The 27497-nt window shown below is 38.9% G+C and overlaps 1 protein-coding gene across 8 annotated transcripts in view; it reads left to right on the top strand.

The window, feature by feature from the left end:
- Positions 1-15226, top strand: part of tcf4 (transcription factor 4) — a 211268-nt gene extending 196042 nt beyond the window's left edge. For 3 of the 8 annotated variants that reach the window (XM_077496696.1, XM_077496700.1, XM_077496701.1), the window contains 5 exons: positions 3976-4108; positions 8576-8741; positions 11075-11304; positions 12228-12369; positions 13077-15226. In XM_077496696.1, coding sequence (XP_077352822.1) covers positions 3976-4108; positions 8576-8741; positions 11075-11304; positions 12228-12369; positions 13077-13125 — 720 coding nt within the window. In that variant the 3' untranslated portion in view covers positions 13126-15226. Of the gene's footprint in view, positions 1-3975; positions 4109-8575; positions 8742-11074; positions 11305-12227; positions 12404-13076 lie in introns of all 8 variants that reach the window. The other 5 variants (XM_077496699.1, XM_077496703.1, XM_077496698.1 and 2 more) reach the window with 3 other exon arrangements.
- Positions 15227-27497: the final 12271 nt, after the last annotated feature.

Genomic DNA, 27497 nt, shown 5'->3' with positions numbered 1-27497 from the left:
CCGCTGCTGCCGCTTCAGCCCCTGGCCACTTCGTCGCTGCCGGTCCCGGATGCAACGCCTGTGCCGCTGCCGCCGCAGCCCCAGGCCGCTTCGCCTGCGCCGCTGCCGCCGCAGCCCCAGGCCGCTTCGCCTGCGCCGCTGCCGCCGCAGCCCCAGGCCGCTTCGCCTGCGCCGCCGCAGCCCCAGGCCGCTTCGCCTGCGCCGCTGCCGCCGCAGCCCCAGGCCGCTTCGCCTGCGCCGCTGCCGCCGCAGCCCCAGGCCGCTTCGCCTGTGCCGCTGCCGCCGCAGCCCCTGGCCGCTTCGCCTGTGCCGCTGCCTCCGCAGCCCCTGGCCGCAACGCCTGTGCCGCTGCCTCAGCAGCCCCTGGCCGCAACGCCTGTGCCGCTGCCTCCGCAGCCCCTGGCCGCAACGCCTGTGCCGCTGCCTCCGCAGCCCCTGGCCGCAGCGCCTGTGCAGCCTAAGCCCCTGCCGTCTCAGGTCCCCTCGTCGCGGCCAATTGGCATCTCAGGTCCCCTCGTCACGGCGGAGTTGCCGCCTTCTCCCGCTTCCTCATCTCTGCCCCAAGTCAAGTCTCAAGTTTCCTCGTCACAGCCCCAGCCAAAGTCTCAAGTTTCCTCGTCTCTGCCCCAGGTCAAATCCCCAGCTTCCTCGTCACAGCCCCAGCCAAAGTCTCAAGTTTCCTCGTCTCTGCCCCAGGTCAAATCCCCGGCTTCCTCGTCTCTGCCCCGATCAAAGTCTCCGGGCCTGGTGTCCGCCCCAAGCAGTGCGGTCATGGTGGCCGATCCGGGACCTAGCGCCAGGCGGCGCAGAAGACGGGCCCACCACGGGGACCGGCCCTTGGCGGAGCCACCCCAGTTTCAGCCCTCTGGGCCGATGATTTTGCCTCCTCCTGGGCCACCCCCGGATGCGGAGTTTATGGCATTGTGTGAGGCCGTTTTTCGCCCCCTTGTGTCCTCCTATTCCTACCCTGGTTGAGGGCTGTGTTTTGCTCCCGTTCCCGTCCCCGCCCTCCCCTTTTTTGGCTTGTTTTGTGTTTGGGACGTCTGGGAGCCGTCCCTTGGTGGAGGGGTACTGTCATGTTTCGGTTTTTGGGTTGGGGTTTTGTTTTATTTTGGTGAGTGTTGGTTGTTGGTGTTCCGGTCTTCTCCCCCCAGTCTCGTTATGTTAACCTTGTCCACCTGCTTGTGTCTTCCCTTCCTGATGTGTAGTGCTGATTGGTTCCCCCTCCCTGCTGTGTCTCCCAGGTGTGTCCGGTTATTGTCATTAGTGTTGGTATAAGGGAGTGGTGTTTGTCTCACGCGGGTGTGGGAGCATTGTTTGCTGTTGTCTGCATGCTTTGTCACAGTGGTGTCATTTGACCATTTGCCAAGTCTTCCACGCCAAGTCTTCACCGTCAGCCACGCCAAGTCTTCACCGTCTTCCACGCCAAGTCTTCACCGTCAGCCACGCCAAGTCTTCACCGTCAGCCACGCCAAGTCTTCACCGTCAGCCACGCCAAGTCTTCACCGTCAGCCACGCCAAGTCTTCACCGTCAGCCACGCCAAGTCTTCACCGTCAGCCACGCCAAGTCTTCACCGTCAGCCACGCCAAGTCTTCACCGTCAGCCACGCCAAGTCTTCAACGTCAGCCACGCCAAGTCTTCACCGTCAGCCACGCCAAGTCTTCAACGTCAGCCACGCCAAGTCTTCAACGTCAGCCACGCCAAGTCTTCAACGTCAGCCACGCCAAGTCTTCAACGTCAGCCACGCCAAGTCTTCAACGTCAGCCACGCCAAGTCTTCAACGTCAGCCACGCCAAGTCTTCAACGTCAGCCACGCCAAGTCTTCAACGTCAGCCACGCCAAGTCTTCAACGTCAGCCACGCCAAGTCTTCAACGTCAGCCACGCCAAGTCTTCAACGTCAGCCACGCCAAGTCTTCAACGTCAGCCACGCCAAGTCTTCAACGTCAGCCACGCCAAGTCTTCAACGTCAGCCACGCCAAGTCTTCAACGTCAGCTCACGCCAAGTCTCTGCCTCACGCCAAGTCTCTGCCTCACGCCAAGTCTCTGCCTCACGCAACGCCAAGTCCTCGCCATGATCTGGGTACACGTCCAGCCCAGTCTTCTCCACTTCAGTCTCGTCCCGTCCTTCCCCACCACAGTCAATAAAGTCATTCTAGTTGCTGTCAGTCCACTTCTCCCTGCCTACTTATTCCGCCTCTGGGTCCGTCCATCACACCCCCACCGTGACAATTATTATTATTTTTTTAAGTCCATTCAGCAAGCCAATTATGTGGGCCATTTGTTGTCAATAATCACACAGTTGCATGTTATAATGTGAGTCAAACACCACAGCCAGCTTCCAATAGCTGCCGCGATAGAGCAAAAAATGTTGGATCATGGTGAGCGTTTAGTGCTGTTGAACTGTCAACCAAGATAGCATTTTGCACTCACCAAAGTAATAAAGTATAACAAGATTAAATTTGTTAAAAAATACAAAGTAAATTCTGTATAGTAAATCTGACTGTATTTAGAGTGGGATCAAATAGACTTTTAGAGTCATATTTACACTTACAAGCAAGTAGAATAAAGAATTGGAAAAAAAAAAAAAAGTCACATAGGTGCTGAAGAACAAACTCACTTCAGCTTGGAAGATTTCCACGCTACCTAAGCTACTTTATGCACCTCCTACAGTTTGCTTATATCCAAAATGAGACCGTTTTGGTCTTACGAAGATTCCAGCTGACATGAGCTGATTCTAAAACAGAGTCTATTTGGTCCAACTCTAAATAGAGTCAAATTTACTCTATAGAATGTACTGTGTAATTTGGATGAGAATTTAATCTATGCAGTGTTTGATTTTCAGTGAAATTTGTAATGTCCCAGTGTTTAAATTTGAAAATCTGGTCACCCTATGTTAACTTTATTAAAAAAAAAAAAAAAAAAAGGAAAAATACTACGTTTATTTGCAATATTTATTCTGCTTGTATAGAAAAATATACATACCGTACGTTTTGAAATATTTTAATTCTGTGATGTCTTCTTATTCAAAATGTAGTGAAGGGTGGCACAATGCTCAAGCAATGCCTACATCTGTGACAACTGACACTGACAAGCTGCCGTCTGCATACATTACAATACTGTACACCATGCTTCATGTTGATCTGAAAGTACAGTAGGCTACAACAAAGATCTCTTAAAAGTATAGGATGTAAGACCATTCTTAAGGAAGCTGGCATTATACGTACACACGTGCGCGTGCGCACGCAAACTCAGATCCCTTGCCAAAACAGTGAGTCCCCGCTGGAAGCTGCTTGGTGCCCCGGGAATTAGAAATCCCACAATCAAACATATGGGCATTAAGATAATTGTCAGTTGTTGTGTTGTCGTGTGCGTGCGTGTCCGACAGATGGATAGGATTCAGCCAAGCACGCACACACCCACACACACGCATTCATTCACATTTCACACACATGCACCTCACTCACTGTATGCCCCTGCAAACAGCAAGGAACAAAAAGAGACCACACGCAAGTCCAAAACATACATGTCATGACGCGGAGATTCGATGGGACAGTAACACGCCTTTTAAGTTTGGGCTCTTAGAAAGGTAGATGATGCCCTCAATAGGACAAAGACGGAACTGCAACTCTTGGGAGTCAAAGAACAAAAGCTGATTTTTTTTTTTAAGCTCTGACCAAGATGTGCAAATCCTAAACACACAGCACAATGTCCTGCTGGTAATTAACTTAACTCATATTTGTTCACTTATAGTTCCCTCGTTAAGTAAACTAGTGAAGCTGAGGTTAAATATTATGTTTTTGAGAATACTGAATATATACTAAAATTTGTTGTCATGAGTAAAATGCACTCACCAAGCTACACAATACAATCTATTTGTGAGAATTATAAAACCAATACAAATCACTATTTTTATCTATTCTCATCTGGCCAAGCCGCAGGCCTCATTTTTTCCTCCCTTTCTTTTGTCTCCCAGGTGAGCTCCCACAGAGAAGACGGCAGTATGGGCGCTTTACGTGGCGGACACTCGATGGCGGCGGGTCAGGTCCCTCAGCTGCCTGCTCAGTCCGCCACCTCGCCAGACCTCAGCCAACCCGACCCTTACCGTGGTAAGTCTCATCATCCTGTGTTGGGAATCCTAATTGACACAAATAACCACCAAACGTTAGTGTTGCTGTACCCAAAATGTGATTTATTTATTTATTTTTTTAACCCCTTGGCGTTATTTGCCCGTTTTCTGGCTTTTCTCTTAATGAAATATCCAAATTAGACTTTTGTTTTCTATATACGTACAGCATAGTTAGTCGAATAATACTGCTATTACTTGTCCATAGGGGCATTAAAAATAAATAAATAAAAACTATATATGTATAGATAGGTCTGGTGCCATTGAACATTTTGAGTGGTTGAAATAGAAAAAATATTTATAAATGACTTAGTTATGACACGTCAAAGGAAAAGTCATATTTTGGACAAAATCACAAGAATTTAGCTCTATTCAGAAAAGTGCCATTTTGTAAAAACTAGGTATGAAAAAAAACAAAACTGTTTTCATGACTTTTAATCATATTCAAGCCTCTAACTATGTCATATGAAATATTCAAATTAGACTTTTATTTTCTATATATGTACGGCATACTTAGTCTTGCTATAGGAAAAATACTGCTAATATTTATCCATTAAAAATGAATAAATAAATAAATAAATAAATAAATAGGTTTGGTGCCATTGAACATTTTGAGTGGTTGAAATTGAAAAAATATTCATAAATGACTTTGTTGTGACACTTCAAAGGAAAAGTCTTTTTTTTTTTTTTTTTTTTTTTTTTTTTTTTTTTTTTTTTACAAAATCACAAGAATTTAAACAAGGTAAAATTTTACCCCAGGGGTTTTAATAGTATATTTTAATAGTGAAAACTACAAAAATTAATAATACCGCATAAAATAATTGATAATGACAGACCAATGGCAGCCTTTTTATGTTACTACACGACAATAAAAAACAAAATTGTGAAAGTAAATTAAAAAAAAATGAATACAGTTGAAACGTGTATTTACTATATTTCAAATTGGAAAAATATTATATTATACATTTTTGTGGTTGCAGAGTGAAGGTTTATAATGTGTTCATAAATCATGAAGAAACCCAAAAACTGACTTTGAGATGAGGTCATTTCAGGCAAAAGCAGACACACGTGTTAAGTCAGAGCTCAGCTGGCAAAGCTCACATTTACTGAGCACTAAAACACTAAATAAATATACGCTATGAATATGGAGGAGGGAAGTGTATATGAGCGCAATGTGAAACAAATTAGCCCTGAGCTCTTTTTAAAGGCTGCAAATGAGTTTGCTGGCAGCAAAGTTCAGCAAGCAGCAACCACAGCCAAGTGTGTAATGAGGTGAGAGAGAGTGAAACACACACTCAAGCAGAAAAAAAAAAAAAAAAGAGAGACATTGTTCCTCATTTTAACACACACACATTGTAATGGAGGTGTTCAAGGCTGTGGAAAAAAACTAAATCTTTTGGCAGGCATCAATTCAAAATCAGTGATTGGCAATGATTATTTCTATTATATGTTGTTTATTTTACATGAGCTAATAAATTGTGATTGGCGGGTGACCAGTCCAGGATGTGCCCCACCTCACACCAAGGTTGTTTTGTTTTATTAAAACTAACAAAAAACTCAAACCAAAATTCAAAAAATAAAATAAAAATGAAAATGCATTTAAAAAAAAAAACTAACTGAAACTAGATATTATATTTAAAAAACTAACTATAATTATAGCAAACAATGTCCGTTTTAGTCTTTGGTGATTAATTTAATGCATGAGCATTTGATGATGATTTTCAATGTGATTATAAGTAGATTTATTTTGATATTAACCGGAATAAGGACGTTTGAAAGCGTGTCACACAGAAGTGACGTCATGTAGCATCAGCCAATAGAAAAGCACCTTCAGTTGACGTTGCTCCCATGGTGTTTTTTAAATATTGCCCACAAGTCATACACATTTTTTTTAAAACTAAAACTAATACTTAACCTAACTAAATTCTAAACTAAAATTAAGCATTTATTAAACAACTAAGGCTAATTAAAAAAAACACCCTGAAAGCTAATTAAAACTAACTCAATTTGAAAAACAAAACTCAAAACGAAATCAAAACTAACTCAAATGAAAATTCCCAAACTATAATAACCCAGCCTCACACCCAAATTCAGCTGGGATAGGTGATCCGAACTTAACTCATTCACTCACAGCCATTTTCACTGAAGCAACCCTTTCGCCTTTGGCTGTTTTACTTCATTTTGGCTGATTTTGCAAGGTCCACAGAATATTGTGTTCTATTCCTATTAAAAAAAAAAATAAAAAATGCTGCCACCTGCTGGCGATTTTTAATAGCTACAATTGCTTTAAGCCACCTCTTCATGTCAGAATATGCATTAAAGCCTTCTATATGCTCTTACATAAAAAACAAAAAAAACAAAGAACGTGTAAATCAGTTTTTGGGAGTGAAGGACAAAGTGTTAAAAACAAAAACGTGTTTACATGTTTTTGGGTTTGAATTAATTAATCAATGGATGGATAATATAATTAACTATTCACACTCTCAAAGTGATCTGTTTGGGTGATTTATTGATATTATTTCCATATCTAAAGAGTTGAAATACTCAAATCACATATATAATGCAAAATGTATATAAATACATTGATTATTTTATTGATTGATACATCAACTCTGAGATATTTCCTATTCAAACAGCGATTTTGTTTAGAGTTTTGCAAGACGTGGTCTATTAAAAAAAAAAAAAAAAAAAAAAGCAGGAAGAATTTCAAAATTGGACTTCCAACAATTATGAAAAATAATTCTTGACAGTAATATAAAACCACTTTAGATACTTAAAATGAGAACATTGCGACGGGAACTGGTGAAAAACAAAAAGAAACATTGAGTAAATGTAACACGCATCCCCAAATTGACAAATGTGTTCAGTCTCCTCCCATGTCTGGGTCCATTCAAACATTGAGACGGCACAAAGTCACTTTCACATTCAACTCATTGAAATGCATCTATTTGTCCACAAACTAACAGGAATTGTACTGACGGACACACGCGAGCCAAACACAGGCTGTCACTCAAAAGTGAACACAAAATGCCTCCAGTCAGGCAGACGGCGATTCAAAATGGCCGACAGTTGGTGGTGTATGTGTGGGAACAGAGGAGAGTGTTCTGTGTTGACAGAGAATTTGGCAGCCTCCCAATTACCGATCCATACAGACGTCAAATAAAGACTTAACTGTTCTACTGAGAGAGACTGACAGGAGGCAAGAGCAGCATTTACATTTGCACTACAGCTTGCATGCAATCAAATGGCGGTGTGGCTTTCATAATACTTTCCTTTTGTTAAACATTTTCCACTTCATCCTGCCATAAAACTTTAGATAATTGCTATAATAGTCATTTTCATTTGAATTCTACTGCTGTCTTTAAAATCTTGACTTTGACTGTTTCAGATAACACAAATCTGTCAGAAATCATAGTGTGGGATAGAGCTGTCAAAAATAATTGATTAATCGACAAGTATTTGAATAATCGAGTAAATGTTGAATGGAGCATTTGTTTTGTTTTTTTTATTTAAAATTGTCCAAATTCTGTGATTTCAGCATATCAATATTAATTGTTCACCTGTAGTACTTCATGAAAGAAGACGGATTATCTTGTGTGTTTAATCAAAATATGACATTTGCATCTGTTTTTACTTTGGAAAACAATGACCAAACCGACAACATCAATTTAACTCATTTACTCCCAGCAATTTTCACTGTTTTACTGGATTTTGACAGATTTTGCAAGGCCCACAGAATATTGTGTTGTTTCGCTGTAAAAACATGGAACCTACTCAAAAAAGATTAGAGTCTCTGTTTTCATCAGGGAAAAAAAGTATATTTCTATCTGTTTCCGTTTTGCAGCAGTTAGTATTAGAATATAGCTAAGTTTCATCAAGTTTTCAACATGGACCTGATTGATCGCTTTTAATCTGCTTCCACCTGCTGGCCGTTTTTGTAATAACTACCATTTTTCCACCCGTTCACTGCAGTTGAGGGACTGCATCAAAGCTTTCTGTATGGTCTAGAATAAAACAATAAAAATAAAAATAAAAAAAACATATAAATACGTCTTTGGGATACTTAAAACATTTCAAATAGAACGTACTTGTACGTTTTTGGGAGCAAATGAGTTTACGGGCCCGTGTTAGGGTTAGTATATTAGTCAATTAATTGATTGAATAATCGATAGATTAATCAATTCTACAAATATTCGATAGTGACAGCACTAGTGTGTGAGAACATCTCGGAAAAAGACTAACAAAAACAAGTAGATGGTTGACATGATAACAATATTTTTAGTAAGACTTATTACAAACTGTATTTTCCCGCTATTTATTTATTTATTTATTTATTTATTTATTTATTTTGTGAGTGTGGGACGTTAGAGTATGTTTAAATGTTCATTTTGTCCATTTTCTATGTTCCTTTCATTGGAACACCTCTTTGTTTTCTTTTTGTTCTTTTCAGCTCTATCCGGCGGCCTTCAGGGCCAGAGCACCTCCTCCATCAGCTCGGAGATCAAGTCCGAAGATGAGGGAGATGAGAACCTGCTGCAGGACACCAAGCCTTTGGACCCCAAGAAGGAAGACATCGACAGCAAGGATCTCAAAGGAATTGATAGGTCAAGATCTAGGTAACCCGCCAACCTCTTAGACGTTCGCTTCTATCAAAACTCTCGTTAGGCTGGTTTCCCAAATCACCTCAGTTGTGAGAGACCCTCAAGAGTGGACATTCACTGTTAAGCAAATGTCTTTTTTTGTACTGTATTTTCTGAAAACATGATACGGTTTTCAGTGAGGACTTGAACTAGTGAGTGGTTTTGGGAGCCAGTCTTTAGACTTTGATGAAGTGACCAAGTGTGACGAGAAGCAGCTAAATAAATGCGCTAATACTGAGGCATTTTGCTCGAAAACCACCAGGCAGCTCTGTTTTTGGAAACACGGCCGCTGCTAATTGATTTGAGTGAAGCCAGTGCTTTTGGCGGCCAACACTGTTGAGGCAAAACAGAGCTTTCTGGTGGACAAGAAGCTCTTGTTTGATCCCGTCGGTCTCTCCATGGTCTTGTGCCTGGTTTTAACTGTTTCTCACACAGCAGAGTAGAACCCACCATCAATTTTCTCAAAGAAGTGCTACGTTGCATTCAGGGCATTTGGAAATCTGCAGCCAAAGATGTTTGATGGCAATCCAAGGTGCACCACTGATTACTTTTAGAATGAATCCACTCGAAGTAGAATACAAGCGGTTCCTCACTACTTTGTGGTACTTTGCGGATTCACTCTATCGTGGATTTTTATTTTGGTCTATAACTCATACATTGTACATTGCTCCTCCCAAGAAACGTTTCTCGGCATGTGATCCTATACATTTACAGTATCGAAATTGGAGAACTTTTGCGACAGTACTTAGTAGAAGCAGCATGATTTATGGTGTTTAAATTTATTAAACATAAACAAGAGGACTTCAGACATTTGACAACTTGTCTTAACTCATTTGCTCCCAAAAACATATAAACATGTTCTATTTTAAATATGTTAAGTGTCCCAAAGACATATTTTTTGTTTTGTTTTGTTTTTTGTTTTGTTTTGTTTTTATGCTAGAGCATACAGGAAGCTTTAATGCAGCCTCTCAACTGCAGAGAACAGGTGGAAAAAATGTAGTAATTACAAAAAAGGCCAGCAGGTGGCAGCAGAGTTTAAGGGATCAACCAGGGCCATGATGAAAACAAGCTGATTCCACACAATTCTAAGCAGATTTGTGAATCATGATGAAACTTAGCTAATCTAATGCTAATTGCTGCAAAACTGAAACAGATAGAAGTATACTTTTAGATTATTATTATATTTTTATCCTGATGAAAGAAGAAACTCTAATCTTTCTGTTGGTATGTTTCATGTTTTTATAGCAATATAACTGTAATTTAACAAAAGATGCCTCTGCCAAAACAAAATTGGGGTCAAAGGAACTGAACGATAAAAGAAAAAGGGGGATCTTCAAAGCAGCACATGCCATCCACTTTTTTTTTTTTTTTATTTGTTAAAACATTGACCACCCCGCCACAAACCCCCGCACCCTATACTAACTGAAACCAGACGATAAGAGGCCCTATATTAACTGCCTATGAGCTGTATATGTATGTATACTGTATAGTTTATACAATAGCGAGATGGGAGGAGCAGGATGGCCGCCCTGTCGCTTCAACAGCTTGCATGGGGCGTGTATTGGCTATCGACTATCCAGTCATGTATTCATATCAGTGCTCCGACACAATGTGCCTCTTTACTTCCGCCACGCTAGCAGGAGAAGTATAAAAACGAGTTAATTGAAGTCAATTAACTTCAAAGAGGCCGGTGCAACTCTGCGAGAAGAGCTCATTAAGGTGACAGACGGTATTGTGTATTGAAGAGGAAAAAATATGTTTTTTAACTACCTCTACTTCACGGAAATTCGTCTATCATAGATGAGCGTGGAACGTATAACCCGCGAAAAGTGTGGGAACTGTTAAATACAGTTAAATAATACAACTCACATTACAAAACAGGTCATTTCAACTGCACGATCATTTTATTTAATCATTTGAATAACACATCAAATGCAATGTTTTCATTTTTCAATAATTTCAGATTATGGATCACATCATCATTGTGTTTGATCAAATCACATACAATATTGCCATCGTTTCCTACCCTGGATACAGCTCAGCAGCCTTCACTCCTCCAGTCATAAACTGTTTAATGTGATTTTTTATTTATTTTTTTGTCACCTGGAGGTAAAATGAAATCAGAACCATTTGGATCCCAAACCCAGAGACTTCTACATGATGATGGCGGTCATCATACTGATGATTTCACAATTCTATTTTCTCTTCACCATTGCGTGAGAAGAAATGACCTTTAAACTGAACTTCCGTCCTCAAATCTTACTCCCATACCCCCACCCCTTTGTCATCAACACCGCTGGCCACCATAGCAACAACGATGACGAGGACCTGTCACCAGAGCAGAAGATGGAGCGCGAGCGAGAACGGAGAATGGCCAACAACGCGCGAGAGCGCTTGCGAGTACGCGACATCAACGAGGCGTTCAAGGAGCTCGGCAGGATGGTCCAGTTGCACTTAAAGAGCGATAAGCCGCAGACCAAGTTACTAATCCTTCACCAGGCCGTTGCGGTCATCCTCAGTCTCGAGCAACAAGTCCGAGGTCAGTGTACTATTCCGTAGGATATACACAATTCAACCACATTATTACTTGTAATATGCTATGTATATTTTTCCCAACATAAAACAAAGTGGTGTCATCTGAAAATCAAATACATTTTAACAATTTTGAAATAGTTGTAATATCATTCACATAACGGAGAAAAATTACTGGTTCCAGAATTGATCCCTGGGGCACCCCGCAAGTTATAACATAACTGTGGGTTGACTGTCTTCTATTGAATTCAACATATTGTTTTCTATTTTGTTTAGTGATGTGTATATATATATATATATATATTTATAATATTGCTCATTGCTGTATTGTACAAAACACAATATTGTGTGTTTTTTTTAGTATGAGCTCGTTTTTTCACAATATATACCTTTTTTTGTATCGCTAACCTCCCTACAATATCATGATAATTATCGTATCGTGACCTTCATATCGTGATATCGTATCGTGATGTTTGGATATCGTTGCATCCCTAATAGAGATGTGCATTTATTCAGTCATCAGGATTTTTTTTTTTTTTTTTTTTTTTTAAAACAGTAAATTCTTTGTGAGCTATTTTTTTTTCTTTTTCTTTTTTTTATTTTTTATTCTGATTCAAAACGACAAATTCTGTCAGGGATTTTTTTTTTCAAGGAGGGTGAAAAGTGCACAAATAAAATAATTCCAACCTAGCCACAATGGTAGTAAGTAACTGGGGGATGCTGTTGTCTGATGAAGAACTCAATGGTCCGTTCCTCCGAGTTTAGGCTGATAATACACACTGTGCCAGGAGAGGGCAGCAATGCCACCTTTTGCCAAGGTGCCTCCTTCCTGGCTTCAAGGTCACCACTGATATGATAATTCCTGGCAGGAGGTGATTATTTTCGCATAAATAATCCATCTCACAGTTTCTGTGTCCTCTGCTTTTCCAGAGAGAAACTTGAACCCGAAGGCGGCCTGCCTGAAACGCCGCGAGGAGGAGAAGGTCACCGTGGCGTCGGACGGGACTCCCCTCTCGCTAGCTGCCGCACACCATGCCGCCATGGGCGATGGGTCAAACCCATTGGGACAAATGTAAAATGCAGCAACATCTTCTCCCCCATAAATGGTCAGAAGATTTCACTTATTTACTAATCTGCTGTTGTACCTTCAACTCAAAGCCAAATTGAATACTTGTGCAAATGTCCAGAATGATTTTGAATTGCAACTAAAAATCTTAAAAAGGAAAATTAAAGTTTGTCTTTGGGCTTTTGAACAGCTTGTTGTGATGTAATTTGCCCAAAAAAAAAAAAAGAATTGAGCAAAACATGCTATTATTCAACTCAGGCAGAACATTTCTGATATTCACCCAGTATGTTATTTTTATTGGATGCTGAAATTATAGTATGATGCCATCCAATTTTACAGAGCAGTCCTGAAAATGGCATGAAATTCAAACAGTCAAAAGCCCATACTCCAAATGTTCACCTTTTGGTTGAATGAACTTTTGATGTTCAGTTCCTGACAAGTAAATGTGTACAGTGCTGATGATACAACAGCTGGACAAAAGAAACCAGACATGATTTCGTTTCGGTCTGGTCTGGGTACATTGTAACAACAGATTGGCAGTAAGTGTGATTTTGATTTGTGACTTTAAATGTTCTCTCATTATTTTTATTGCCTTTTTTTAATAGAAATGTATATATATAAACACACACTTTTTTCCCTCATATGCAATTGGCTGCATTGCCAGCTGCAATCTTTGATGATGTATGTAAGTGCGTATTTCTTTCTCTCTCCAGGTCCAAGGTGCCAGAGTTCATCAAAATGATGAGTGACCACTTCCTCTGACAGTGTTTCTACGACATCCCAACAGTCAATCAAAGCCGCCGTTGCTTCGGCCAGACCAATCAAGATTCTCCGGACCAATCACATCGGCCTCAGCGTTTCCTCTCCAAGTGTTTCCTCTCAATCCTCGTCCTCACCTTTGCCTCCTTCTTCTATCAAGAAAACAAAGTGCACAGTCACGGGTTGCGTTTGTGAACTCCTACATTGCGGAGACGCCCAATGGCCGATGCGACGTGGCTACTTTGTGGGAGATTTCGTCATGAAGTTACTGCAAAGGGAAAACAAAACAATGGATTGACCAATCATTTAAGAAATTCTTCTACTTTTACAACTATCACCATTCCCACTTTTAAGAACATTTGGGCTTCTACAGTATATAAGATATGTGTAGTACTGTACATGTATAAATATATAAAAAAACAAAAAAACAAACAACTGGACTCATGCGGTGAGGAGCATAGGGAATAGGGGAGGCAAACAAAACATATCAAGTATTTGAAGAGATTTTTTAGAGCAACTATGTGCAGCCTCAGCATGTCTCTGACTGAACGGCAAACTAATGCCACACTGTGGATGAAGCTGTGCCTGACGTCCTCTTGGATGCAAAACAGTAAAACGGTCAGATGGATTCACAAGGAGAAACAACGCAAACAAAATAAAACAAACACGCTTAAAATTTCTTACAGATTAAGTATGGCTACAAAAAAAGGAATTTGTAGGATTCTAAAATCTTCGCGACGGCAATGGTAAAAATACTTTTTAACCTAAGACATTAAAAAAAAAAAAAACAGCTCCCCTTTCGATGTTCACAAATGTTTCATGCAAATAACCATATCATAACCATCCATCCTTTTTCAACACCGCTTATCCTCATGATGGTTGTGGATGAGCTGGAGACTCTTCCAGATGACTTTGGGCGAGAGGCGGGGTTAACCCCGGATTGGTCAGCGTATCATAACTGGACAGCAAAATTGGAAAGCCTGATTATTTTGGAGAGCCAGTACAAAACTTTGACGGCATTTATTTTTTTTTCCCCACAGGGGGCGTAATATTGCTAGAAAATAAAATTGCTAATTTGCCACTATATGCGAGAGAAAAAAAACTCAGAAACTTACAGCAAATACACGTAGCAAAGCTATAGTCTAATGTGAGGATTCGTTGATGGTTAATGGCACACTTTTTATAAAATGGTTAATGGGGCACTTTTTATGAAAGGAGGATGGAGACAGATTTATTCTTAATTTAAACTTTACTTGTCATACACGGCAGCTAGAGCGGCAACAATTCCTGATCCCCTATCAGCTGACTAGCACTAACCAATCAGAAGCTAGCAATGACTTTAGATAAATGCAAGTAATTGATGGAGCGCAGCAGATTTGACACATCAACCTAGATACTTGTACAAAAAATACCAAAATGTATGAATGTGTAAATATAATAATTCTGGAAACATAACGTAAATATACATTTCAATAAATTAACTTAAATGCTTGATCTTCTGTGTGTGGACCTTCGCAATGCAAGCTGTCTTTGTCGCTGGCAGCACCCAACGCATCAAATTGCAAATGCTTAACATGATGTGGTTAATCTCTAAAGCCATTACTATCGTCTTATTTATTGATTGGTACAAACATCCGAGTAGTATGCTACATGTATTTCTCGTAAGGTTTTTTTCTCGCAAATCTGCCACTTAACTCATTTACTCCCAAAAACGTATAAATACGTTCTATTTTAAATATTACTTTGCTCCCAAAGATGTATTTATATGTTTTGGCTTTGATGCAGCCTCTGAACTGAAGAGAATGCTTGAAGCAATGGTAGTTATTACAAAAACTGCCAGCAGATGGCAGCAGAGTATAAGAGATCAAAAAGCTTTTTTTCCCCACTATTTTAAACAGATTTGTGAATAATGATGAAACTTAGCCATATCCTAATGCTAATTGCTGCAAAATGGAAACGTATAGAAATTTACTTTTTTTTTTTCCTGATTAAAGAAGAGGCTCTAATCTTTCTTTTGGTAGATTCCATGTTTTTATAGCAATAGGACACAATATTCTATGGGCCTTGCAAAATCAGTCAAAATCCAATAAAACAGTGAAAATGTCCTGGGAGTGAATGAGTTAATAGAGTCGCAAATTTGCCATGATTTGCCATGTTATAAAGTTGCAAATTTTCTCAGAATATTGCCCCCACCCTCTAAACAAACATATATATTTATAACGGCGTGGCTATAATACGCCGTCTTACAAACGTAATCGGCACTTGAACGCAAATGAACGAATTTACTGAATGGCTGGCGTATTTCAATCACTGAGAGCTGGGAAATTGCAGGGGGGAAAAAAAAGACAAAACAAGGTTTGTGATCATGCAAAAGCTGGCTTTTGGAAAACTTACTGCATATCTTTGCATCAAAGAACAGCAACAGGATAGAAACTTATTCCAACGTATCATATTACGCATTGTGCACATTCCACAGATTTGCCACTCAAAGGGAGTGCTAAGGAAGTCAGACCAGGAGTCAAATGTCAAATGGACCAACTTCCATAATAGTTTCAATGGACAGATCGAGAGAATATCAAATCACATGGAGACAAACGAACAATCATCATTAGGGGCTATAGCATGATGGAATAAATTCTTGTTGATTGCTTCATAACAGAAACCAACACTCACCAAAAGATAAACTCGCTCATATTTCCCAAGTTAGTGGGGTTTCTAGTTCAGTTCTACACACAGACTCAGTTTAGAGTGAAATTTACTCTACATAATTTACTGTATGCTATTTGGTCCCACTCTAAATAGAGTCAAATTTATACTTGGAAGAGAGTTTAAAAGATTAAAAAAAAAAAAAAAAAAAAAAAAAAAAAGTCACTCAAGGGTTGAGGAACAAATCCAAAACTTCAAGTTGGGAGACAGCCAATTTACTCCCTCGATGTTTTTGGTCTCCTCTTGGATATAAACAAACAGTAGAGTGGCAAAGCTCAGGTGGTAGAGTGGCAGTCTCCCAAACTGAGGGATGTGAGTTTGTTCCTCAACTCTTGTTACTTTTTTTTTTCTCCTGGTGGTATTTTAGTCTACAGATCTTTGGGTGCTAGTTTCATCTCTGATTAAGCATTCCCATCAGAATAGAACTTAAATTTGGTGCAATCCACAATTGCCATATATGGCCGCACATCTGCTATTGTTTGCCCATGAGCAACACTGAAGTCCACTAAGGAAGGTGCAAACGGTCAATACAGTGGACCTTCGGTGTTCAAACCCAGACTGTTTGTCTATAACCTGGTTTTGTTCCAAATTTCGAAGGTGTTTTGACTTGATTATGAACATTACTTTTGATCAGAGGTGCCAAATCCAGGTCCAGGAAGTAAGAACCCAAGACACACCTGTGGCTGAAGCCAGACTGTGGCAGGGTTTTTAATTTCTGGACCTGGATTTGACACCTTTGTTTTTGATTTTGGTTGATTGGTAGTAGTTGTATCATTATTACCTTTTGCCTCTTCGACTTATTATCACTAACAGGGAGGCTTAGAATTGAAACTTAAAGAAATACAAAGCGAGAAAGATTAGTATGCTACTTTTTCTTGTCGCTTCACCTGTTTCCAGTTCCCACCCGGGTTTGAGATTCCATTTTTGGACCATATTTTCTTTTCTTTTCTGTACAGACCATCAAACTGTTTGAAATCCACTGTACTTTTTAGCTACCGCTAAGGTCTTATACGGACATGTCCTGTGATTTTCTTTCACGTAGACTCATCAACATTGTCTGAGCAGTGATTTGAAGTATCGATATGAAATACTGTACTACATTTACAAAAACAAAAAAACAAAAAAAGATGCCTGGTGGTATCAGGTTGCAGTGAATGTCAAACAGAGATCAACCCAACACAATATTGTTACAAATGAAAAGCTCTTTTACCTCCATCAGTTTCAGATCTTTGAAAGCCAATATGTTTGATTCTCAATCTCAGTGCTGATCCAAGCCTTACGAGCCCGAAGATTGAGGTCTAGCCCACCTCCGCCCAAACCCCCAGAGTGGTCCCACAGATGCAATTTGAACATTCACACTTCTACCAATGTGCCTTTTTAGAGTTCATATCATCGGAGTTGCCAGAGGAGGACCTGGTCTTTCATAGGATGCAAGCTTAGGGAAACCTGTGGTTGGTCATTAGGTTCTATGCAGTCAGGTTTTTGTACCAGACCTGGGAATTTAAAAACAAAACAAAAAAAAAAGGTGAAAAAAATAAGTTAAAAAAAAGTATTTTTTGGATTAAACAAAAAAAACACAAAAATAAAGTGTATTTGATGTACTGTATGATTATGTGTAACTAGAGCGTGTTCTGACACTTGATTTAGCAAAACAAGCCCTCGCCCCAGTTCTCCCTGCCCCTTGGAGGACATCCATTATCCCGAACCCAGCCCAGTTTTCATGGTGAACACGTCTCTTCTTGTAATATAGCTGATCAGCTTTTTATCAATATTTGATGGGCTTTTCCTTGAGCCGATGTAGTCTCCAGTACAACGTGTGTGGTTGTATGTTGTAAAGTGCTTTTTTCTCCTTTTATTTTATTTTTATTTTTTTTTTTAAGGAAAATAATTTTCTTGTTCATTTTTATTTGTATGTTCTGGTTTACATGTCTATTACAGAAAATGTAAGAAAATAGAAATAAAAATAAAAAATCAACACAATTTGCTATCAATAGTGTTGTTCTCTGACGAGCGTCAATTTTGGCAATCCGACTCAATCAACAGCAAGGCACGGAAACTGGAAAATAATCTATTTGAATAGATCGATTTATATATAAATGTACAAAAATATATACAATATATAAGGAGGGTGACATTTTCCATTCTTTTTTTTTTTCTTTTTTTTTTTTCTGTTGCAAAGGAGTGTTTGCTTGGGGAGGAATTATTTTTCCAAAGACTGTCATGCCACCAGTGTTACAAATCATCAACGGACTCTTGTTATTTCTTCTTATGTTGCCATGACAACCTCTGCCTCTGACTATTATGCCGCCCGGGACAGGACAAAACGGCACCGGAGGTCCAACAGCTACACTCACCGCTACCCATCATGGCGGTGACACACAGACATTGTAAATTGTATGCAACAAAACGGCAAACCGAACCCATATTTTGAAATTGTGTATGTAAAAGTTATATTTTTACATGTAGATGTTGTGTTCTTAGATTATTATTATTTTTTATTTTTTTTGCGGGGAGTTAATTTCAAAAAAGTGTTTTTTAATGTCATATTGAATTCATTGTAAGAACAGAAATTACCTAACTTTTTTTTTTCTTTTTTTTAAATCATAGGACAGATGCTGATAAGATCAAAACAAATATACAGTTTGGTATTTGTCCAAATCCCCATGCCTCATAATATGTCCATTGTAATTGTATTTTTTGCAGATACGTGTAAATAGTCACAAATCAAATGTGAGGTTTCAGTGGGGTGAGGACTTGCCTGTGAGATGTGACAATGATGATGATGATGATGATGATGAAGCTGTTTTTAATAAAATAGTATTTGTCTGGTTACAACAGCCACTTGCCAACTCTCTATTGTCAGTTTTACACGGTACTGTTGTTGGGGGCAAAAATTCAAACTACAACTAAAAAATTGGATTATCTACTAACATATGTGACACAGCAGCTTGACTGTGTACTGAATTATATTGATGTTAATTTACTTGAAGTTGAGGGAAAAAAATGTATCCATAGAAAGTCCATATATGGAAATGACTCTCGTGGCCATTGACCTGCTCTGACTCCTGTGCGTTTATTTCTTCAAGATGTAAATGAAGGATTCGTAATCAAGATTTGTAAAATTAGCATTGGAGTTTGCTTATGAAGAAATTGTCAGCAAACAATCATATCAGCTATTTCCCCAAAAATATTACAGATGGAGGCAGTTTCAGTTTGTTTTCAATGTTTGCCTTTACAATTGACTTTTGTGTCAAAAGGCCATGCTGCTTTGAATTGGACCTAGATTGAGCGCTAGGGTTGAATCTGTCAGTGTAAAATAAATGTGTTTTTGAGTAATATTTGCAACATTTAATTTCATGTTTTCTATTTTTTTTATGATCATATCATTTCACATTATTGTCATTTTATGTTACCCTGTTAACCAATGTGTTTTTATTTCTTCTCACTCCTTGTACATACTCATCTCATTTCTCTTGTTCAGTGATTGTGCCAAGAGCTTTGTAATCTGTTACTCTGTACCAGTTTCACTGCAATAATGAGCTGAATTCAAAAAAATCTCCACAATTGTCCTTTGTTGTCACCATTAATTATGATAGATAGTAAATTTTAACTCGTTCACTGCCATTGACGCAAAAAGTCGTCAAATGACGCATTTTTGCTGGGCTGGGAGTGAATGTGCTAAAAATGGTCCATGCAATTACATTTTTTAACGTGCATTTTTTTAAAACGAAAAATAATAATCTAAACGCAAACAAATGATGATGTAAGTCTTGAGTGTCTTTTTCTGCACAAAAAAAAAAAAGATCTTAGGTTTATTAGATACTGGTATATTGTTAAACACTATAAATATTGCAACAACATTATCCATCATGCCATCCCCTCAATAGAAATTCAACACCACCATCCAACAACTTTATTAACACAAGTCCCATTGTATTCAGTAGCGTGTGGGTAGTAGTAATAAATCCACCGCTGTCATCTTATATTTCAATTAACATATGGTTGAGTATATGTTTTGGTTTGCATCATGCTATAGTACATTCTTATGATCCCAAAACAGATCATATTGTCTCAAGTCGTTTATTTGCATTGCCCTTAATCACAAAAGAGTCTGGTGTAAACAAACAGTGTATTGTATTGTTTTTGCCTGTGACTAGCATACAAACCTCTCAGAAAATCATGCCTAAAAGTTGTGTGGTCGGCTGTTCCAACCATAACATGATGAAAACTAAATTATTATTCCACATTTTTCCCGTGGACCCTGACGTACAAAATGGGTAAACGCAGAGGAAGAGTGGAACCAAACAGTTCGAAATGGAGGCTAACAGGCGGGCAAACAAACATTAAATACATACAAATAGGCAAAACATCACTCTAATCATCCAAATCACTGAAATTATTTCTATATTTATTTATTACTATAGAAAATTAAAAGAGCGGAGACTGGCTCCAGGCTAACTTAACTCGCGATTAAACCACCACAGCTCTGTGCTAGCTGATGAGCCATATGCTAGTCTTTTGACATCTTTTAGCTTGCACGTCACATATTTAAATTTTCGACGGAACAGTTAATGTACAACATCCAGATGACCTAAGAACTAACATGCAACGTTCATTTTTAATCATGTACAAGTCTTGGCTGTTTTCGACCAATGTAACCCAATGTTTGTTCGCATCTCACTTTTGCCTCTGCAGGCAGATTGTTTTCGTAGTCAAATGACATTTGATTGCATTTTAAAATCAAAATTACCTTCTCAAATCAAATTGCAACAATCCAAAGTTGAAATGCTTGTTTTTCGGAGAGCTTGTTTTCACCGAGTAAGAACGCCATTTTAGCTTGAAAATAGAAGAATGGGGAGAATTGCCCCTTCCGGAATGACCAGGTGGCAATGGATGCCAAATGGGCAACATTTCACACATAATGTGGTGCTGTAGAACAACGTGAGACTCCACATCCATTGTAAAACTCATCAGGCTGATATCAGGCTGATTGAAAATGAAACAGAAAGAAGAACACACAAATATTAAGTTAAATGGTGTCCTTAGATTTATGAGTTGTTCATGATTTTGAATTGCTCTGAAGGAATTTTCACTTTACTAGCCATTCAATAGCCTGTTCATACCTCAGTTGAAGCACTTTTCATATATTTGCTTTATGTTGATGAGTGTATTGCGCAAGACAGATCGGTGAGACTTCTGGACTGATGCAGGTACTATGCTGGTCGGTACTATGTTCCATAATGTGTCCCCTACAGATAAGGATGTTAAGGATCATCATGGTGGGTCAAAGTCGGATCCTTCTCCTCCACATTGAGAACAGCCGGTTGAGGTGACTTAAGTTTTTACAATAGATGACACCTGACGAGGTCCAGCCATGGCGAACTGAAGCCCCCTTTTCCCTTGTTGTTCACTGTCAAAATCAGGTAATACAAGACACAGTGATGTACGATGTACTGATTCTGCGTTACCTAGCACTCGCCACACTACTGTTGCACTCTGCCGGTCAGCCACTCCCACCTCTTGAGGGCACACAGGTGCTTCCGATCAGCAATCACGCCACTATTTAAAACTCTTCTGACTCTTCTTCTGATACCCTACTGTGCGTTTGAATTTATGTACACGTTTGGATTGTGTAGCCACCGTAGGAATGCAACGCAAAGATGACTTCCTTTTTTCTATCAGCCAGTATGCTGTAACCGAATATCTTTTTCTATGGCTGATGTTTTTGTTTGGATTAGACTAGGCACTTGCGAAAGCACTCGAAATTACAAGTGTGGTGACCTCAGCGACAGTATGAGTAATGTTTGCTTTTACTTTACCGTCCATCTACTGACCTTCTCACCTTTCATATGAATAGCTGTTTTTCCTGCTGTTTCCAAATCTGTTTGAAAAGCCGACTAATGGTTTAAGATAAAGCTGGCCAAGTAGCGATTACATACAGTTTGGCATTCCAGCTACCTGCTTTCTTTAAAGGGGTTATTGTAGTGATGGGTCTGACAAAAAGTGTGGCATCCCATAGTGTCCTTTTGTCATTTTTGACATATTTTGTGAAACTTTCACTTCTTTTTTTTTTTTATTAAGTTTATGGGGAACGGGTAGTATACTTTACACATACTGGAGTTAATTGCAATGCACTCATAAGTGCTAAAACACAAGAGTTAAAGGTGGGTTCAAGGATATTTTTGTCATTGCGTCTTCCGGGTGGATCATCTTAACGATTGTTTCTCGATCCTGACAATCAATCTGCATAATGACGTCGTGCGTGTTCGTTCCTGGCTGCGCATGTGCACTTCGAGTGTTTGTAGCATGTAGCTAGCTTCGTGTAGTGAGCTTCGGATTCGGCCATTCATTGTTGTAGCTCCACCGAGCTGACCGCATACTTTGAAAATAGCTGAGAGCCGCAAGAGGACATCCATATGAAGCGAGGCTGGCTGAAGAGACTGATGAAGATGATGATGAAGACGAGCTCGGACATTAGCGACATTTGAGACGTTTCCCTCAGACGAGCTGGTAGGATGGTCTTCTGCATGTGCAGTTTTTGAAACGTGACAAACAGATGTTTGGCTTCCACTTTTCGAGAACATCATTGAATGCACTTTTAAGTGTACTTTGGCAGAGTTAAATGTTTTATACTGACACTAGTGTAGAGTGTTATCACCACCACTCAGTATTTACCAGTGTAGATTTTTAACACAATACAGTGTTGGAGTAACACTGGTTCAGTGTGACACTGAAAAGGGTTAAATTTACACTCATCATAGTGGACACCAAGACTTTTCTAGTGTTAGATTTAACATAAGACTCTGTGTTAAGCTAACACTGGCAACTTTTGCTGTGTGCTATTCTGTAAAACAAAGGTAATTTTTAATTAAAATTTGTGACAAAGTCTAACTAACACTAACATAACTCGTTCCAATTCAACATAGTGTTGAACTTAACTACAGATAACTTTAACCCTGAGCAAATTCTCTGTTGGTTTACCATGGCGTCATTGTTTAGTTATGATTGCACTTACGTCCACCGACAATATTGAGTGATATTTTTGCTGCCTTTGGTTGGTCATCGGATTATATGCTTGTCAAAAGTAATTCGCCCCCAAAAAAAGTCAATTCATCTAAGACAGCTGACTAAATAAATGATCCCAATGAGTAAATACCATCAGGGGTCATTTTCAGTTTGAACTCATGTCTTTTGAGTTTTCTTACTGGGATATTTTTTATTTATTTTTTTAAGTAGAAGTCAACCTATTTGTCTAAACATGACATTTTGATTAATATTACATTTGTGGAATAGGAGTTACGAAGCAAAATCCAGCCATTTTTATCCATCTCATGGGGTGGCCATTTTGCCACTTGCTGTCGACTGAAGATGACATCAATGTTGCTCAGGTCTCAAGAAACAACCAATCGCAGCGCACCTGTTTTCTGAAGCTGAGCTGTGATTGGTTGAGCAACATTGACATCATCTTCAGTCGACAGCAAACGGCAAAATGGCTTCCCACTGAGATGGATAAAAACAGCTGGATTTTGCTGCGTAACTCATATTTCACTAACACAATAGCCATATTTATACTAGTGGGGCTGCATAGAACATATTATTGTCACAAAAACAAAAACAAAAAGGGGTTGACTTCTCCTCAAGTTCAAGACCAAAACAACTGCCGAGAATTGACAGATGAACTTTTCACCACGGAGGTTAAAAAGAGAACAGAAGAAATACCTACTAAGCACTTTTACATTGCATAAAAGCAAGCTGTTTGCCTGCATAACTGCTGAAGTGAATCAGCCAGCTATCTCGCGCAAGTTATTGCAGCAGAGGGAGTTATCAGTGTGAGTAAAGGTTGCGTTTGTGGGACGCTCCCATCTTCAGAATTTCACTCCAGTCACACCCTGAACAACAGGTGACACAGAGCCACATGTAGCTGTCTGCTTTGAACCAATGGAAGGACGCAGAATTATTATATAAATGGGATTTTTCTGCTCAGTATTAAGATTTTTTTTTTTTAAATGTTTATGCTAGTTCATTATAATATATCTATTTAATGCTCAAGACTCAATAATGGAAACACATGCTCTATTGGGTTGGGATCAGGCCGCTAAATTGGTGATTGGAGAATGTCCCATTACAGACATGCGCTGTGAATCTGACATCAGTTTTGTAACATTTTGTTACATTAATGACATGCACATACAGTATTCACAGAGAATTTTTTTGGAGTAATACATATATCAGTCTTCAATGGTCAAGTTAGTTGTTTGATCTCTAGCCAATCCAGCATGCGTTTTACTTACTGCAGATGAAAGTGAATGTGTCAAGCACAGAGAAACAAGCAGCAAGTGAAGGCTGCTGTGGCCTGACAAAGCATCTCCAAGGAGGACATTGGAGAACTTAACAAAATATGATGTGATAAAAATCTATTTAATGTAGTCGATCCATCCATCCATCCATTTTCTTGACCGCTTCTTCCCCACAAGGGTCGCGGGGGGTGCTGGAGCCTATCTCAGCTGGCTCTGGGCAGTAGGCGCGGGGTACACCCTGGACTGGTTGCCAGCCAATCGCAGAACTTAATGTATTCTAATGTGAAATTATCACTCATGTTTCACCTGTAATTAAATGCCAATATTCACATGTTTAAACTAAGCAGCACAAAAATGAAGGAAATTTGTGATCATTATAGTTAGTTTTTTTGTTTTTATTTTTATTTTTAAATTTAGTTAGATTTTATTAGTTTTCAAAGCAGCTTTTTTTTATTCATTTTTTTTCAGTTTTGGTTGTTTTTAATGCTTATTTTTAGTTTAGATTTTTTGTAAATTTATTTTTAGCTTTAGTTTTTTATTATTTTATTTTTATTTTTTTACAATTTTGTGTAAAATAAAAATAACCATCCATCTATAAATCAAATGCAGGTACTGTATAACAATCCACGGCTATTGAATTGTATATATACTCGTGAAATCGTAACTGTTGTTGAATATTTTTGTTCCTAGTCCATCCCTGCCATGGAGCCCTAAAGAGTATACAAGATTTTGAAGCGCTGTAGGCTTCTTGTTGCCACATTTTTTTTTACTTTTAATGATACGTTTCAAGGCCAAAAATTTGTCAATTTGACCTACCTGTGCCCCAACATCCGTTTCAATATTGAAGACAATATACACAAAATCATTTTTAATTTCTTGAGCATGCAGTGTCAACCTGTTGAATGGGTGTGCTTCCCCAGCTCCTGCACGGAAGAATGTGAGGCGTGGTTTCCAGTTTTGAGCAACACGAAGCAATTCTGTGTTCAGGCCAACATCCTAGCAACGTGCTGCTGTTTAACCAACACTTGAATTCAGGAGCTTCCACACCTCACCTGTAAAATCTCTTTACAAGAATATGTTTCTTTTCTGACCTTAATTACTTGAATCACCACAATTACTGTGCTACCAGTCTGCAATAAACACTTTCAACCAGGTGTTCATGTAAATACAGTACATGATGTGTTCAAAGTGTGTAATTTAGTTTTCTGATGACGACTTTTTACTTTTGCTCCCTACAGTTAATGAAAACATGTACAGTATCTGTGCTTCTACTCCTCGCATTGCTCAAAATAGGCTAGCTACTATTATCAACCTCCATGGTGGACAAAGGCAGTCAGCCACGGTTGAGATCTTGATTGATTAAAATCTTGAAGCCTTTTGGGGGGTGACAGTGACAGCAACAATATGGAGGACTATGAACACGAGAGAATTAACCACAACGGTTGCAGATTCGGAGAAGGAAGTTACTCCGCTTCCATGGCGATATTTTAATGAATTGTTTTATGTTGTCATAGAATGTTTCGTGGAATGCATTGTGACCTGTGCCAGTCTAAAAACCACAAGCACCTGGACTTATAAACAATTCCGCATCTAATTAGAAAAATAAAAATAAACTTGCAAGTAAGGTGTGTTTTTTTTCTTCTTCAGTTGTTATTATTTGCTTACTTAGCATTTTTGCTATATTATTTTGTTTCGCTTATGCAGGATGTGTTTAGTTGGTTTTGTGCCTATACCAATTCTTATTATGACTTCCGAAAGAGGGCAACTATATTCTGCATATCTGGTTTGCCAAGTTTGAAAAATGGACATTGTATATATCAACAGCAAAACGCTCATTTATTTTATATTTACAGTTTGCTTTTGGTAAAGAACTTGAATCAGTGTTTCTACTTTTATCAGAGTATTTTCTATCTGTATTTAGCGTCAGTACAGCATAGATAGACAGATATTTATTCACTGATGTAAAATGTATTTACTTGTAAAAAAAATAAAATAAAAAATAAAAAACTGTATTCGCACTTCAAAATGTTTGCTTTGTTCTTGTTTACTGCAAAACTGATGTTTATGTACAGCACTTTGTACACAGCAACGCCTGTTCTTAAAGCGCTTTATAAATAAAGTTAAGTTGAGAGAGAGAGAGAGAGAGAGAGAGAGATAGATAGCCTGCTGCTATAGATAGGTAGGTAGGAAGGGAAGTAGCCTGCTAGCTAGCTGCAGAGCTAACTTGCTAGCATAGATAGATAGATAGATAGATAGATAGATAGATAGATAGATAGATAGCCTGTTACTATAGCTATCTATAGTAGGAAGGGAGGTAGCCTGCTAGCTAGCTGCAGAGCTAACTTGCTAGCATAGATAGATAGATAGATAGATAGATAGATAGATAGATAGATAGCCTGCTGCTATAGATAGATAGGTAGGAAGGGAAGTAGCCTGCTAGCTAGCTGCAGAGCTAACTTGCTAGCATAGATAGATAGATAGATAGATAGATAGATAGATAGATAGATAGATAGCCTGTTACTATAGATAGGTAGGTAGGAAGGGAGGTAGCCTGCTAGCTAGCTGCAGAGCTAACTTGCTAGCATAGATAGATAGATAGATAGTAGGGGTGTTAAAAATTCGATTCGGCGATATATCGCGATACTACATCGCGCGATTCTCGAATCGATTCAATTAAAAAAAATCATTTTTTTTTTTTTTTTTTTTTTTTTTTTTTTTTAAGAGCTCAGAATTGTTCATTCAGTAGTCTTACCGATTCAATGTCTTATCATCATTGCCTTTTTTGTGTGTGTGTGTGTGTGTGTGAATCGATTTTTAAACTTCCATTTTTAATGGAAAAATATTCAACAAAACGAGCATGGAAGAATGTTATATGAACGGAACATTAAGCCTTAATATTTTATTTTAATGCTGTTCAAACATGAAACAGATTACAACCTCTATAAGACTGAAATTTCAGATAAATAAATAATACCTTTTCATATAAATCTTACACTCTACAAGCGAACTGATTAGTATTTTCTAAATTTGAATGAAAAAAAAATCGCATCAATCGAGTTATAAATTCGTATCGGGATTAATCGGTATCGAATCGAATCGTGACCTGTGAATCGTGATAGGAATCGAATCGTCAGGTACTAGGCAATTCACACCCCTAATAGATAGATAGATAGATAGATAGATAGATAGATAGATAGATAGATAGATAGATAGATAGATAGATAGATAGATAGATAGATAGATAGATCCCCTCCATTCTTCCCTCTCATTAGATACCTGGTTGAGCAACACTCACTGAGCATGCGTCAGTGACGTCACCTCCCTCCGTAGACGCACGCTCCTTCCGCACGCTTTCGCGGAATGCGGCAGGTG

Source organism: Festucalex cinctus, chromosome 15 (genome assembly GCF_051991245.1).
Source record: "Festucalex cinctus isolate MCC-2025b chromosome 15, RoL_Fcin_1.0, whole genome shotgun sequence".
Taxonomy (NCBI): Eukaryota; Metazoa; Chordata; class Actinopteri; order Syngnathiformes; family Syngnathidae; genus Festucalex; species Festucalex cinctus.
Note: the sequence above shows the minus strand (reverse complement) of the source record. Positions and strands in the feature narration are given on the sequence as shown.